We start from the raw sequence: 15,992 nt of genomic DNA on the forward strand, positions 1-15,992 counted from the left end.
CTTTTTTGGTCTGTTTGATAATATATTCAAGTTCTTTTTTTTTTTTTTTAATTAGATTTTGCATAATTTAAGTTTCTTAAAAAAAAAAAAAATTTAGAGCCACCGTTGTCCACTAACAATGTTGAAAAGAAATAATCAACAAAATTTTGGAAAAATATATATATATATATACACACACACATGGGTGAAACTCTTAACTGGAAAGGTTAAAATTTTTCAACTTCAAAGATTGACCTTTGTAGGCTAACTATCTCCCTACCAAATGATATGATCAAAATAGAATACTTTCATACTTTTGCATGTAGTGGTATTGGTAAACCATTAGAAGTATAAAAGCATGAATCATTATATCAACAAGTAGATACATAAATTTTTCAAAAAAAAAAAAACGTTTAGATACGTACCCTTCCTTATAATGCCATCCAGACAAACTAGCTGCTTTACTTAGGGCTTCCCTCCATCTCAGCATCTTCCCCATGTTATCCTTGAACTCCTTTTCATGGTTAGCTAGCGCTATCCCAAAGTTTCCCGATTGATTACGTACTTCACTTGGTTCTACGTTATAAAAAATCGGTCGAACATTTTCCGAACACTCAACAATCTTAACAAGTTCGTTCAAACACCATTTGGACTCTGCATAGTTTTTAGAAAACACAATAACTAAAATCATTGACTCTTCAATTGTTTTGAGAAGTTCCGCAGAAATTTCTTCTCCCCTCGGAAGCTTATCGTCCATAAAGGTGTTAATGCCTTGTTGTTCCAAAGCCTTGTATAAATAGGTAGTAAAACCTGTACGGGTATCTTCACCTCTAAAGCTCAAAAAGACATCATACTTCCATCGGCGAGTGGAAGAAGAGGAGGAGGCTCCTTCTTCGTTGGTGAGGATAACCATTGGGATCTATAAGCAGAAGATTGAGAAGATCAGAGATTTGATAAAGTGGGGGAATTAAAAGAAATGGGAGAAAGTGAACGCATGGAAAAAAATGAACTATAAATTTTTGACAGTAGGATCACGGTTTTGACGATTGAGTCTTGCACCAGAAGAGCCCCGGTTCTGTGAGGCTCAGACTTGATTGAAATGCTCTGAATCAGTGTTTGATTGCGAAATTGATAAAAGGAGTGAATTGAATCAGACAGAGAGATCAAATCGAAATGGAAATTTGGAGTTAAATAGAAGAAAATTTTAGAGTGAGAGTGGGTGCGGGTGTATGTAAAGGAATTGTGAGTCGGGATTTGGCATTTGTTTGACAACGGCAATGTAAAGAGTAAAGTATCAGGGGTCTTCGGTTTTCCATCCAAGAAAGAACATTTGGGAAAGGGTGTGAACGCTTGGAAAAAAGAGCCTTTCACGTGTGAAGCCAGTCCCACGCTTTTTTAATTTCCAGGAACTAAATAGTGGAAATAAATGACAGAACATAATTTTCTTACTTTTACCTGACAACGCGCAAAATATATACGATTTTTTTTTTTTTTTTTGAGAAAAAGGCTAATATACGAATTTATTCTATGATCCACGCTTTTTCAGTTTTCAGGAAAGTAAAGGGTGGTCGAATAGTTGTAAAAAGTAATTTTTAATCTTTAAGAAAAGTAAAATAAATTAAAAAAATAAAAGTTGACAACTAGGAGAGGGGAAGTGAACGCTTTGAAAAAGATAAAAGCCTTTCATGTTTGCAGCTGTCCCACGCTTTTTGAATTTTGAGAAAACTAACGCTGAGTTAGAACAGTAAAACTAAAAAATTTAACTATTTAACTTTACCAAAAATTATTTTATTTATATTATTTACATATATGTTGGAGTAATGGATCTATTTTAACTTTCAACACAATAAAATAATATAAATATCAAATAATATATTTACTACAATAAAATAATATATCCATTCCAATAAACAACAATCACAACCACCCATAACTGATACCGTCGCCACTACCACCAGTGCCACCTACTCTCCCACCGCCACCACTGCCACTATCGCCGCCGCCACCACCGACTCTTCCACTGGCAATGCCACCACTGTCGTCACCAACGCTTCTGCCACCACCGCCGATAAAGAAAACAACAAATTCATTTTTAAGCATCTCAAAACCAAACTAACAATTTCTCATTAAAATAACCACAAAAAATCCTTTTTGTGTGCTTTATTTTTGGTTTTGTGCAACAAAACTAATATATTTCTCCACAAATCTGAAACACCATGACCAATGTACCCTAAAGCATATACTCTCACAGGAAAATAAAATCCCCACTTACCAAAGTGTCATCATCATTGCATCAATCACCAAGCCAATAATCCAAAACAACAATAAAATAAAATCCAGCTAGCAACTCCAAGCCAATAATCGCATCAATCACCAAGCCAATAATCGCATCAATCACCAAAGTGTCATCATCACCATATTCATCCATTTCTAGCAACTCAAAACAGCTAATACACAACAAAATGAAATCTCATAACATAAAATCACCAAGCCAATAATCTAGAACAACAACAAAATATCATATATCAAAAATCCCACATCCTTTGATGTTATACTTAAATAAAAAATCCCACATTCTTTGATGTTATACCCAAATCAAAAATCCTAAGCATCCATATGAAGAAGACAACTGACCTGAAGTGGATTAACAGAAGAGAAGTGGGTTTGAGGCGGATCGACGACGTGGGTCTAAGGCGGATGGCAGCGTGGGTCTGAAGCTGATTGGTGGCTTGGGACAGCTAGTTGGTTGGTGACGTCGTGCTTCGGTGGCGACGACATTGACTATGAGTAGGGTTGGCAATGGTAAACAGAGAGGTGAGAGTTTGAGAGAGTGAGCTTGAGAGATGAGAGCTTAATCTTGAGTTTCAAATGAGAGCTTGAGAGTTACAGAGAGAGCACGGTGAGAATAAAAGAAAGTAAAAAAATAAACCAAGTAATATTATTTTAATCAAGCTGGAATAAAATATATATATATATATATATATTTTAGCTCTCAGCTACGATGCACATCTATAGATAGATGTGCATTGTAGCAATGAAGCCAAAAATTATAAGTATAGCTTCAGTGCTGTGTGGTTGTTTTTGGCGTTTTGGTAGAGCTAAAATAGCTATATAGCTATTTAGCTCCACTGTTGCAAATGCTCTTAGGTTGCAACTTGCAAGTAGGGAAAGAGAAAAGAAAGAAAAAGGAGAATGGGAAAAGAAAGGATAGAAAATATTTCTCTCATACATGTTTGGTACCAAGGAGGGAATGAGAAAAGAAAAGAATGGAATCTACTAAACTTTTTTTTTTGTTTAGGTTGCAAATAAAAGAGAGATAAAAAGAAAAATGTTTACCTTTTTTAGAAATGCTAATGGATGCCCTTAACGTAATGATTAACATTCCATTTAAAGAAAGTTTTTATGGGAAAAAAAAAAATGTTTCGACAAATTTTTACATTTTCTATTAAAATAGTTTCAAAATTTTCCTAAAATAAATTATTAACCATTGTCCTAAAGGCACCTGATAGCATACCCTTTTTGCATTTATACTGTAATGAAATAGCGAAATTAGCACATAAGTAATTTTTGGAGCTTAGAAAAGTCAACATTTGTGGCTACAGGAGATTTCTCCCCATTTCTGCCCAAATTAGGCATACACAAAATGTAGGCCGAGAGAGATTTGTTTTCCTTCACCCTCAAGAAATTATTAGCCATAACGAAGGACCACGTGGATGTGCTGATGTGGTCCTCCAAACCAATGGTGATCTGCCATTTGGACAATTAGCAAATGTCTACTTTAACCATGCAATAAATACAAACTTAACTCTAGTTTGGATTAATCTAACTGGCTTACCTCTTAAAACCAAAACCAAAGTTAAGCCACCAGCCACTTTCACCCAAACTACCAAAGCAAAACAAACCCGCACGTTTTCATTATAATAGAATGGTTTCATTCCCTCTCTTGCATTCCCATCCGAAAACTAAGTGCCACATGTTGCTTTTATTTAGCATTTGTCTCTCAAAAACCTCCAACATCCGAAATTGTAAAAGTAAAGAATTGTAAAAAAATTTTCCAATATTGCTACAGTGCCATCCTACTTTTATGATGGCTAGACTATTGTATTTGTTTTTTAATCTTTTTTATTATTTCTCTCTCCTCTGTCAGACTTCTCAACTCTCTCTTTTTCCTCATTTTGTCTCCCTCTCTCTCTCTGAATTACTCTCAACTCTCACTTTGTGCCATTGGTTGGGCCTCCACACCGGTGTATGGGTAGCGGGTTAATGGATCAGTGGATGGGCCGGTTTGGAGTTTTGGGTTTTTTTTTTTTTTTTTTGCTGTGACAGGTGCTTAAAAGAAGAGGTGGGTATGGCTGAAGTGGGTCGTGGCTCTCTCAAGTCTATTATCTGTTGATCTCCATAAAGTAATAAGCACAGTAGATTGAATTGCACCTGAAATCCCTTATATGCAATTCATATATACTTATGTTAGAGAATATATCAGGTTTCTCATTTGCCAAATTATCCCACTCTTCAGGTTTCAATGTATCAGAATCAAGGTTGACCAAAAATGTCCGCCTGCCATCTGATGAGAGCCTGCTTCAACAAGAAAACAATAAATAAAAACATCACGGGATGTGCCCATGTGTATGTCTGTAAATACAATACACCATATGTAAACATGTATTGGCAGATGGTAGTCCAGTTTAACTTTAGAATGTAGAGACACCTTATCCATATTTAGTAATTGTTGGCTAATTGGGACAACCAGCATACCCTCTAGCATAAGGACCATTTACATGACATTTATCAATTCGCAAGGTGCTAGGATGATATACAGATACTTCATAGACATAATAACAGCCTTCCCGTCTTTTTGGTCCTTTAGTACTGCAAACACCATTAACCTCCTCAAGCTGGACAATTTCCAGAGGATTCCCACCTACTAGATCCCTATAAATGCAAGCACATACTGCCTGTATTGACAAATTAATAATCAAGAAAAAGTAAATGATTTTGAGAATAACAAAAATAAAACTAAAGAAGGCAGAATTCTTTTAGAAAATATGATATACTTGAGCAGTAGGAGCCCACAGGTGAAGTGACATAGATTCTTCTGAGTAAAGTGCACCAAGGGGACCATTGTATGAGAATAAGTCGTCAAGCACACCAGGTAATTGCAAACCAGTAGCATTTATGCATTTCCCATCAGCTGTAAGAAAGAGACACAAAGGATATGATCCAATAGACAACAGTAAAATACAAGTGACCACAATAGAAGCCTTATTTTGATTCACAGCAAAAGAGAGTTTGTGCCAATGAGCCAGGGCCCAAATAGCACTTCCTCCTCTTGCAAGCACAAGATGGAGTATGAAATCATGGGTTCAAGACCCACTGGGTGTATGTGATACTTATCAAAAAAGAAGATCAAAAGAGATTTACATACACACACACATATATATACACATCACCAACTTCATTTAATGTTCATGCAACCACATAGCTGTTAATGAACCATGCAATAAATCAGATATCGTTTACATAATCATGTGATAAGTTATAGATATAACTTACTAAATCAAGCTGTAAGATTCCATAAAAAAAAAAAAAAAATCAAGCTGTGTGATATTTCTTATTATATTACATGAGAGGCCTGTAAATTTGTTAACAGATTGATCCACAAAATGAGAACTAATATATAAATATAAACCTCAACAGGCATACTAAGGATTCTATTATATCACTTGCTAGAGTGATATCTAGAACATTTATGATTTATTCCTACTATTCTCCACTGGTACATATTCATGTTAAGAAGTAAAGTAAAACAAAATGCTTACAATTGAAAGTAGCAACTGCTAACTGGCATTTGAGGAGAGTTTTGGCATCCAAAGTAGAAGGCACTTTGAAAGCTCTGTAGTCTTGAATATGAGGAAATTTTCTAATCACNCTATACATGTAAGCAAACAACTACAACATCAGCGTAACTACAGAGCTAGGTCTAAATACTATAATTTGTTCTACAAATGACTATGTTACATTTTCTGGAAGCCCACAACTGTCTTCTTCAAGCTTAATTTGCATGTCCTTGCCTGTAGCACAGAAATCAGTCAAATCTGAATTGCAGTAATTTGCTCTCAGAAAAATAAAAAATAAAATATTTCACAAAATCAAACAACCATATTAAGGAGGTAATCATTAGTTTAAAGTTTATACCTTCAACTCCATCATCCACAATTGATAAAGCAGCAGTTTTACTAGCGAATAAGAAGCAGGAACCATCTCCAACATCCACATTCCAGGCAATAGTCGATTTACTAACCCAGTATGCTCTTGAAAACAACAAACTATCCTGCAGCTGAGATCAACATTATTTACCACGATATCAACACTAGAAAAAGCTAGTCTATACAAAATTATACCCAACATTCCATATCAAGGAGACAAAACCATATATGTGTGTGGTTTTGGAGGGGGTTAGGTTTAAGTTACACCTAATATAACTTGGTTAATATAACCCCACCAATATTGTTGCATTAGCTAAGTATTTCGCTAAAACCACATTGAGTTATATAGTTTCCACAATCTATTATGCTAATCAAATATCAAGATGATCAAGGATTAGAGCCATCTCATCTATCAATTTCCAAATGCATGAATTGAGGATTTGATTGTAAATAACTTTTTATTGATATAAAATTTTACATAAATGATAAGCATGGAGTGAATACATCATCCAAAGGTTACTTATCAAAAAACATAATCCAAAGGTACAATTAACAAAATATAAATCTCATGTAAAATTATAAATGGTGTAACTTTAACCAATATATATCCAATGCTAACCCAATTATTAAAAGGAAAATCAAAGGGAGGGACCCACAACAATGACAAAACAACCCGAATAATCCCCCCTTTGCAAGCAGAGTGTCTATATAGATCCTATTCATGGATTAACGAAAATGTGCAAAAGCTTTATTTGCCCTTATAAATGGGAAAGAAAAACAAGAGATACTTTTCTCAAAATACAGACAAATGGAAGTTTAACTCCCAAAGAAGCACTTCATGAAGCCTGGAAGCTTTTTCTTGAACAGGGTTCTATGGTTGGTTCGCGACCAGTGGATGCTGAAGGTTCACTCATTGAGTCATCCATGTAAATTGTTACGTTTTTCATTCATAACCAACCATCACCAATTTGCCAATAAGCACTAGTTCCAATGACACTTGCTTCTCCCATAAGAATGGGTGAAAGGTGAGGTCAAAAATTCAAAACCCACTGAATGTGTGGGTAACTCACCAAATTATAAAATAATAACCCATCACCAATCTACAACTTCAAATGTGAGCTCAACTCATATTTGTCAACTATCAATAGATGAGAATTGAGAAGTAACTAATTGACATAATATATATTGCTAAGCATGTAACAACCAGAGATGGACCCTAATTATATATATATATATATATATGTGTGTGTGTGTGTAATATTTTTGTGTGGCCTCTCCAAAACTGAAATCTAGCCCCAATATGATTAACATGAGCCCAAAAAATCCAAAAAAAAAAAAAAATGGTCACCAAGTGTGGATGGTGGCTCCTCCAAAAACAAATAGCAAAAATTCTCTTCTCCTAACAAATTTCTAAAATTTCATAAGAAGAAAAAAAACATATATACTTATATGCTTTTTGCCAATTACAAGAATTAGATCATTGGTTTAGTGGCATGCAGTGAAGTTAATTATTCTTAACTCAGTTCTAAATCCAAAAAGCATATGAAGGTTTTAAGACGACAGAACTTAGGTACAGCTTTTTAGATATTATACACTGCACATAAATTCATCCACGTGATTGCATTGACCAATAAACAACATTGTTGAATTTAAATCGGAGGATAATACTATTTGCGATTCATTAGTCAATTCAGCTACGTAATTGGATCTAATAAGAGTGGTTCTAGAACCACAAACTATACCACACTTTTTTGCTACAACTCTGACAGACAGACTGTAAGTGGTGACCACTCAGCCTCGACGCACCATTTTTTTCACCACTCACGCTCTGCACGTCACATTACAGTTATGACAAAGAAGTTATAAAATAGTCCATGGTACTGGATCTTTTCATCTAATAAGAACCAAATTTACTGTACCTAGAGAACTGTAGCTAGGTTTTTTCCAATTTTAGAATTGATGATATTTGTAGCAGCTAAGTGATTCGATGGTTTTTTCATCACAATACGAAGGAATTGTTTGGTCATTTTGGCTAAAAAGTGATTTTAAATTGATGGCAAAGACATGAACAAACCTGGGAAGTAGGAGTGGAGTTCTCAACAGACATGGAAGAGGAACAGCGAAGAGAGAGGTGAGCACTGTTTGGTCTTAGAAGGAGACGGCGTCGTATTGGAGAAGATGGACACGTGGACGTTGTAGAAGTGCGATGAGGAAGAAGGAAGTGACGGTTGGACTTGGAACTGGAAGTTGTTGGTAAGGAAAGGGAGGAAAGGTCGAGTTTGTGATGAGAGAAGAGGGAACGAAAGAGACATTACTGTTATTACTGTTACTGTTAATTAGGATTTTGGAATTCCCTGGGATTTTTAGATTCTTGCAATTGCAAAGAGAGAAGAGTATTTTCTGTTCACTTTTCCAGCTCCACGCTTTTTTTTTTTCTCTCGCACTCTCGATCTTTCAATTTTCTCTCTCTTTTTCCTGTTTCTTTTGTTTGCTAAAGATTTTTTTCGTTTTGTCTCTTCTAGTCGCTTTTGCGTGTTTGTAGTACGACCCGTGGCTTTTTTTTTTTTTTTTTTTTTCCTTAAAATCGTTATTGTCGTTTGTCTGGATTCCCAACTCCTCACTATAGAACGACTATGTCGTTTTCTAAGGTTTATGGCCCTGTTTGGTGCGAGCTGGGTTTGTATTCATTTTCTATTCTCATTTTCTGTCTCAGGTTCAAGGTTCACATTCATCGATATACAACGACCCATAGTTTTAATTTTCTTAGATGTTCTTGGTTTTGGGTGTTGGGCGCTAGAATAACGCTTAAATTATTAAATTCATTGTTCCTAATAGCTTTAGGTTTTAGAAGTAGTAGTAACTAGTCGTAGACTCACGTAATGCATGAGAATAAATAATTATTTTGTATTATAATATAATGTATAATTTTTTCTTTAAAATTTTTTGAAGATATTTGTCCTCCCTAAAAATTAAGTCATTTTTATTTGGTCCAATTAGATCTACTTTGATCATATTCAATACAATTCAGTCTACTTAGTCAATTTCAATCCCTTGGGGGCTATAGCCACGTTTACAACAACAACAACAACAAAAAACCTACCATAGCTAACCTAAGTGTTTGTAGCCGCGTTTTTTTGGATAGGCCTATAGGTTCATTGGAATTAATTTAAAATTAAAGAGAGAGAGAGACTACCTATAGCCACGTTTCTTAAACGCGACTACAGGTGAGTCAGGAAAGTTTACCAACAAAATTATTAGAGCCTGATTGGTTGGAGAATTTTTGTTTTTGTTTTTGTCATGGACGTCTTGTGACAATGGCTGAAAATGCGAGAACAACCCAAATCTCCCATTGGGTTTTTTAGAGGTGTTTATTGTGGAGAATCAAGTCAAAAATTCCAAATATATAATGAACAAAAGGTTAATGGTGCTTTGACAAGAGATAATTAAAATGCTAATAACAAAAGTGTAGAAAAAGTATAAAAACATTACAGGTCTGAAACTTCGACTCACAGTCACCGAAAAGAGGAAATTGAGAGAGGTTGTGAGAAAGAGAGGAAAGGTCCCCTTGTACCCACATTTCCACCTCTAAGGCTCAGAATTGTGAAAATGTTTCATGATTTAATGGGTTTTTGCTCTCAAGTTTCAGCTCTATAGGGAAAACATGGTTCAACAAGTTTGAAACTTCGACCCATAGTCACCGAGAAGAGGAAATTGAGAGAGGTTGTGAGGAAGAGAAAGAATGTTCTCCCATGTACCCATATTTCTACTACCAAACTTCGGAATTGTCAAATTGTTAACTGCCTGAATGGGCTTTTGCTCTGAAGTTTCAAGTATATAGGTAGAACGTGATTAGTTTTGTTTTGAACTAATGAGAGAGCTTTATATAGAGTTTAGGGTGTTGCTAATAACTGGTTTTTGAGTAGTGGAAGAGGCTTTTATCCCTTATGATACTAATTTGGTGTTTTGGCTTGGGTTGCTTTTGTTTAAGGAAGAGTTTAGCATATTTTTAGCATGATTTTAGAAATAAAGTGGTTGACTCCATTAGCTATTGTTTCCTTGTCATTGTAGGGTTTTGATAGCTGCATTTGGTGGTTACAATAGGCTAGCTAATTAGTTCAGGGTCAGCTGTGTTTTGGTGTGAAAAATGAAGCTAAGCTGAAAATTAGGGACAGAGTCACCCAGAGCATAGAAGCTCTTTTAAGGTGGAAATTTTTGGTACAAGACTTCTTTTATGAGCCTGAGGTGCTACCAGTGTCCCTTGCCCACTTGGTAGCACGCATGAGTTGGGCTTATGCAAAAAATCTAAAAGGAACCATCCCATACTCTCCAAACCACATTTTCTCAATTTTCTCAATAAGTCACATGGGCTTGGGCCATGTTTAAAATAAAACATAATACATGAATTGAGCTTGTTAAAAAAAATGTGTCGCAAAAATGGGTATCAACAGTTTTCAAAAGAGTATAAAAACAATTTTCAAAAAACTGAACTTGAAACTAATTTTCAGATAATAATTTTTATATTTTACATGTTTGGCTCCCACTTTTAGGGGCATAGTCACCCAGAGTATAGAAGCTCTTTTGAGGTGGAAATTTTGGATACAAAACTTCCTTTATGAGCCTGAGGTGCTACCAGTGTCCCTTGCCCACTTGGTAGCACGCATGAGTTGGACTCATGCAAAAAATCTGAAAGGAACCATCCCATACTCTCCAAACCACATTTTCTCAATTTTCCCAATAAGTCACATGGGCTTGGGCCATGTTTAAAATAAAACATAATACATGAATTGAGCTTGTTAAAAAAAAATGTGTTGCAAAAATGGGTATCAACAATTTTCAAAAGAGTATAAAAACAATTTTCAAAAAATTGAACTTGAAACTAATTTTCAGATAATAATTTTTATATTTTACGTGTTTGGCTCCCACTTTTAAAAACAATTTTTAAAATACTAAAAGCAAAAATAATTGTTTGGGAGATCATTTCTATTTTTAAGATTAATTTTTTTTTAATAAAAAGTAATGTATAGAATTTATAGATTACTTTTTTTGTGAATAATGATAAGTGAATAAAGCTCATCATATATTTTTTTAATAATAAATTTCAAATTTAAAGTGTGAAAATTCTTTTTGTGATAAAGATAAACTTCTAAATTTAAAAAATAAAAGAGTTTGAACAAGTACGTAAGGTCCACTATTTTTAATTTATTTACAATTGTCATTAAAAAAATATTTTCTACACCCTAAAAGCACTCTCTAAGCCATTTTCACACTCTAAGCCGTTTTCAAAATCCTTATTTAAATCAAGAAAATAGAATTTAGTTTTTTGAAAATTATATTTAAAAAATATTAACCAAACAATAATTTAAGTGTAAAACCCAACATTTTATGAATGACAAAACAAAATCCTATATTTAAATACTCTTGCCAAACATCCTAACCTATTAAAAAAAATACCTGAGTTCGGCTCAGACCATCTCACTCTCAACCTTGCTCTCTCTCAAGTTTCAACTTCTCTCACTCTCCGCTGAGCGCCGATCCACGCCGCCGAGATAGCCCACACTGAAGATAGCGCCGTCGTCCCTTGATCTTCCCGCCGCCGAGCAGCTCCCTTCAAGGTCTCTCTGACTCTCCACGCCGCCGTCCCTTGCTCTTCCCCATTTCCACTCCACCACCCATTTCCAGAGTTAAAGCTGTGATTAGGGTTCAGCAAATTTGCAGAAGTTTGCTTCGATTAGAGAGCAGCAGATTGGTGGCATTGTACAGGTACCTCTCATGTTTTTGGTAGTGGGTATTTATTCCTCGAGTCGCAATTTTTCTCTATTTTCCAGCACACCCATTTCGATTCCTTGCTTATTTTCTATGTTACAACAAGTTTCCTGTATTCTACCCTGTTTGGTAGCTGAGAAAATCGAGGATAAATGGGGTGGAAGGGATGTTGTAACTGTGCAAACGCTGCTGTTTTGTTTTGATAATTGGAAAACATAGACAACTAGTGGTATAAAAGACTTATTGGGTGGCAAGAATGCGTTTGTTTGTTTTTTTTCTTTTTTCTTTTTGGGGTCCTGTGTTCTCAGACTAAGCAAAGATATTTGAGGAATATTTAAACTGACGGTAGACAACTAGTTGTATAAAACACTAATGAGGTTGCAAGGTTGCTTTGAATTTAGTTTCCTTCATTCATAGACCAAACTAGGCTATTTGTTAGCTATTTAAGTTATTATCTTGGGGTTTATGTTACTGAGTTTGGTGTGGAATGCTAGGCTTGATTGATTACAATTTTGTAGTGATAAGGATGAAACTGGAACTGGATTAAGTAGAGATTGATAGTGAAAAATTGAGATACACCCATCTTCTCCAGATTTGGGAAAAATAAAATGAATAATAGAACATCTAAAACATAGGAGTATATGTTTTTCCTTTGACTTGCTTGTTTGCACATTGTATGCTGTTGATGATTTTATTTCGTTCTTGTTGACTTGTTATTAAATGAAGATATTCACATGTATACATTCTACAATTAATTTGATCCCTGCTTTCTTTGGAAAGTTTGAGTTTGGCCGAGAGCCTTTCAGTGCAACAGGTTAACACTTCCTAGTGTTTCTAATGGAAACATCCAGACTCCAAATCCCCCTCCCCCGATTATCGAATTATATTTGGGAAGTTTGAGTTTGGCATTGACTATTTGAACCTCCAACCTTGTTTTGAAGTGGGTTTCTTAAATGCATGCAAACTTGTATGAACTATTTGCAAGCATTCAATGCAGATAGATCTCTCTATCCCTGATAATGAACAATGGGTGGCTAAGGAAGCAGTGTTAGTTGACAGACTTGCTTAAAATAATTCATAAATGTTAATTACTTTTATCTTACTCAATTATCCTTTTTGTGGATCATTTTGGGGTCAGAACGAGACATAGAAACTCATAAAGGAGTTGAACTAGGTTGAAAATATAGATTTGTTGTTTGCCTCCCACTACAAAGAAGGAACACTTGATTTTCCAATGCTTTTTTGCACCGTTTATTTAGTCGCTAATCAATGGTTTCCACTGGTGAAATATCAATGTGAAGAATAATTAACTAAATTGACATTGATTTCCAATGAGTTCTAGCTCAAGAAGCACTTTCTTTTCCCATAAGAATGGATGGAGGGTGAGGGTGCATGGGTAACTTACTTTTTAAAAAAGAAAACAAAATAATTAACTAATTGTACAAAATCCAAAGGTGAGGTTGAAGATTCAAAGTCCCACCCACTTCTGTAACTTGCCATTAAACAAAGGCAAACAAATTTGAAACATTTTACATGGTTATTATAGGACTGCATGCTTTTTTATATGATTGGGCTGTATAAAAATTTCATTTATTTATGTTTATGAATTTAGTATCTTACATTATGTTCAATATACATGCTAAATGCTTCAGTATTAATTGAAGTTGCTTTCGTATTGAGTTTGGGTTCATATGTAATTCTCTTTTTTATTATCTTGATGTGGATTAGCACAATGCTTGATACTCATCTTTTTGTCACCTGTTAATAGTCACCATTTAGACAGCTCTATCATTTGTGAACCTTGGCCAATAATAGTTTAACATTACTATTAAGAGAGTGTATTACTTGTTATATCTTAGCCACGCTTTTGGCTTTTATCGATGACTCTGCAGATATGTCATTATCCAAGCTTGTTTGCTACTGAGACAGCAGTTAGATTCTGATATTTCCTTTTGAGAGTATATTCATGGTTGTGTGCAGATCTTGCAGTTTGTCCGTGCTTTCAGAGCTCAGATCCTTGTAACTAACGCAGGAAGGTATGTGATGTTTATCATATTTATGATATCAGTTATGAACTTATGATGCTTCCTACAAATAACTGTGAATGCTAAATGTATTTGCATTGTAGACAATCATTAGGACGACTATGTTACCATTATATTTGCAAAAAATTTTGTATGGTAAAATGAATTCACATAAAACTCAATTTAGTGGCAAAAGAACTCATTAGCTCTTACTAATACATGTCTTAACATTGATGACAATTTTGCTTATAGTTCATTTCTTCTAGCTCAGAGACTAAACATAATTTTTGCAATTCCTCTGTCTAGGTCTATAGAACAATCACATCTAACCTTACTGCTTTGAGCTCTGCTATTATCTCACGCTGTACACTTTGGTAAAATCAAATACGGTAACTGTTTTAGGAGTACTATTACTCAATCCATTTATTGTTGTTCAAGTATCGTATGATTTTGAGATATATTATCACATGTAGTAGACAACTGCTTCATTTTTGGAAGTACTTATCTTGGTATTACAGATTTAATAATTATTACATCTACATTCATATGTGATTTGTTAAGATCAGACATACACAATTATGCTTAAATTTTTTTAGAACTTATCACACTAAGTTATGCTTGAATTAGTGCTATATGTTTAAAAAAAATTTAAGCATAAGTAACTCTTGAATTAGTGTTATATGTTCTATCAAATTTTAAGCATAATTGGGTATGTCTGATCTTAACATCACATATGAATCTAATTGTAATAATTATTAGCTCTGTAATACCAAGATAAGTAAATGTGTTACCTAAGAGTTTGGCTTTACATTGTACCAAATGTATTAATATTAAACCAACTGTAAGCACATGTTATAATAACTATAATATATTACTTTATAATATTTGAATCTTTCTCATTTTTAAGGATCTTATGTGTAAAATTTTGAAAATTTCTTTATAGGGAAATTTTAAATTACAGTTTTCACCATATTTTGGAGACCGTGAAACTTTCAAATAATAGAAATTAGGAAAATATTTAGACATGTACATGTATATGGGAGATGCACGGATCAACACTCGTCCATGGGAACCCGAATGAAATGGCAAGAAACCCGAAATCAATATGGTGATTTTCATGGGATGTTGCATGACTTGTACCCCACGCATGAAATGGTACCCAAACCAATGGAACAAGGTGAAAGTGTGCAACACAACTGGCCGAAGGTCTGAATGATGATGCAAAAAAGTTTTACAATATGATACTCCCCACCCCTCCCACGAAAATGTTTATAATACTAATATTCTACTAGTCTCCTCAAAAGTTCAAATTACTTTGAAAAAAAGAGTGCAGTGGGCAGTGGCAGTATGTATCACATGACATGCAAATCTTATCAAGTGACCAAAAGTGGGTGAATGATGGAGGGGGAATCCATAAAATTACATTATCAAGGTCCACTAAAGATTGTGTATCATTTTGTGTAGTTTCATTTCTTTTCTTTTCTTTTTAAATATTTAATTCAAGTCAAAATGATGATCAATGTGGGCGATCTCTATTAAAGACTTAAAGTGCCAACTCAACTGTGGACACCTTACACCTTACAGTTAATCCAAAAGTGGGTGAAGTTGTTTAAGCAGGTCAGGATTGGACCATGTTTATTGTCACTCTTTAAGCTGTTAAATAAGTTGATGATGACATTTTATTGATGGCTGCGCTAGTTAGTTATTTATTTAATACAAGTTAATGATGACTATATATATATATAGCAGTAGTAGTATTTGTAGTTGAACATTGATAATGTTAATAGATATCACCAACATCAATTTTCACCCTATAACTAAAGTGCTGATCTTGTTGAACATGTTGTAGTCGAAATCAATAGAGGCGGCAGTAAAGCGTGTTGTTGTTTATGAAAAAGTCTACAGTACCAAAGATGGGACTCATGTTACTGTCTGAGTGAGAGAGAACATTGTAAGTATTATTTGTATCCATTATCTTACGTGGAATTGTTTGTATTGTTTATAGAAAGTAATATGTTAT

At 34.4% G+C, this 15,992-nt stretch overlaps 2 protein-coding genes and 1 long non-coding RNA gene across 4 annotated transcripts; 1 reads left to right on the forward strand and 2 right to left on the reverse strand.

Annotated features, from left to right (window-relative positions):
* Positions 1 to 187: 187 nt before the first annotated feature.
* On the reverse strand, positions 188 to 1,357 carry LOC136068290 (disease resistance protein RPV1-like). The gene has a single exon (XM_065775231.1). The coding sequence runs from the start codon at positions 890 to 892 to the stop codon at positions 272 to 274; it is 621 nt and encodes a 206-aa protein (XP_065631303.1). The 5' UTR covers positions 893 to 1,357; the 3' UTR covers positions 188 to 271.
* Positions 1,358 to 4,558: 3,201 nt separating this feature from the next.
* LOC112019394 (pullulanase 1, chloroplastic-like) lies at positions 4,559 to 8,682 on the reverse strand. Of its 2 annotated transcripts, none has more exons than XM_065775233.1 (6): positions 8,260 to 8,682; positions 6,175 to 6,310; positions 5,996 to 6,050; positions 5,799 to 5,905; positions 5,034 to 5,170; positions 4,559 to 4,934 (listed from the first exon to the last, which is right to left on the reverse strand). In XM_065775233.1, the coding sequence occupies exons 1-6, from the start codon at positions 8,290 to 8,292 to the stop codon at positions 4,713 to 4,715; spliced, it is 690 nt and encodes a 229-aa protein (XP_065631305.1). In that variant the 5' UTR covers positions 8,293 to 8,682; the 3' UTR covers positions 4,559 to 4,712. The 2 variants fall into 2 exon arrangements, with proteins under 2 accessions (XP_065631305.1, XP_065631304.1); XM_065775232.1 differs by having other exon boundaries at positions 6,175 to 6,316.
* A 2,935-nt stretch (positions 8,683 to 11,617) lies between these two features.
* Positions 11,618 to 15,955, forward strand: LOC136068291 (uncharacterized). The gene is made up of 3 exons (XR_010629668.1): positions 11,618 to 11,945; positions 13,929 to 13,984; positions 15,822 to 15,955. It is a non-coding gene; the product is annotated as an uncharacterized LOC136068291 (long non-coding RNA).
* The last annotated feature ends 37 nt before the right edge of the window (positions 15,956 to 15,992 follow it).

Source organism: Quercus suber, unplaced genomic scaffold, assembly GCF_002906115.3.
Source record: "Quercus suber isolate HL8 unplaced genomic scaffold, Cork oak 2.0 scaffold_107, whole genome shotgun sequence".
In the NCBI taxonomy this organism is placed as follows: Eukaryota; Viridiplantae; Streptophyta; class Magnoliopsida; order Fagales; family Fagaceae; genus Quercus; species Quercus suber.

What these genes read in the sequence shown, in the direction of transcription:
- LOC136068290 (XM_065775231.1), bottom strand. Translation starts at nt 892, where the DNA reads ATGGTTATCCTCACCAACGAAGAAGGAGCCTCCTCCTCTTCTTCCACT.
- LOC112019394 (XM_065775232.1), bottom strand. Translation starts at nt 8,292, where the DNA reads ATGTCTGTTGAGAACTCCACTCCTACTTCCCAG. An exon ending in ACTCCACTCCTACTTCCCAG is followed by an intron (nt 6,317 to 8,259) that starts GTTTGTTCATGT and finishes TGTTGATCTCAG; the next exon opens with CTGCAGGATAGTTTGTTGTT. An exon ending in AGCAGTTGCTACTTTCAATT is followed by an intron (nt 5,171 to 5,798) that starts GTAAGCATTTTG and finishes TCTTTCTTACAG; the next exon opens with CTGATGGGAAATGCATAAAT.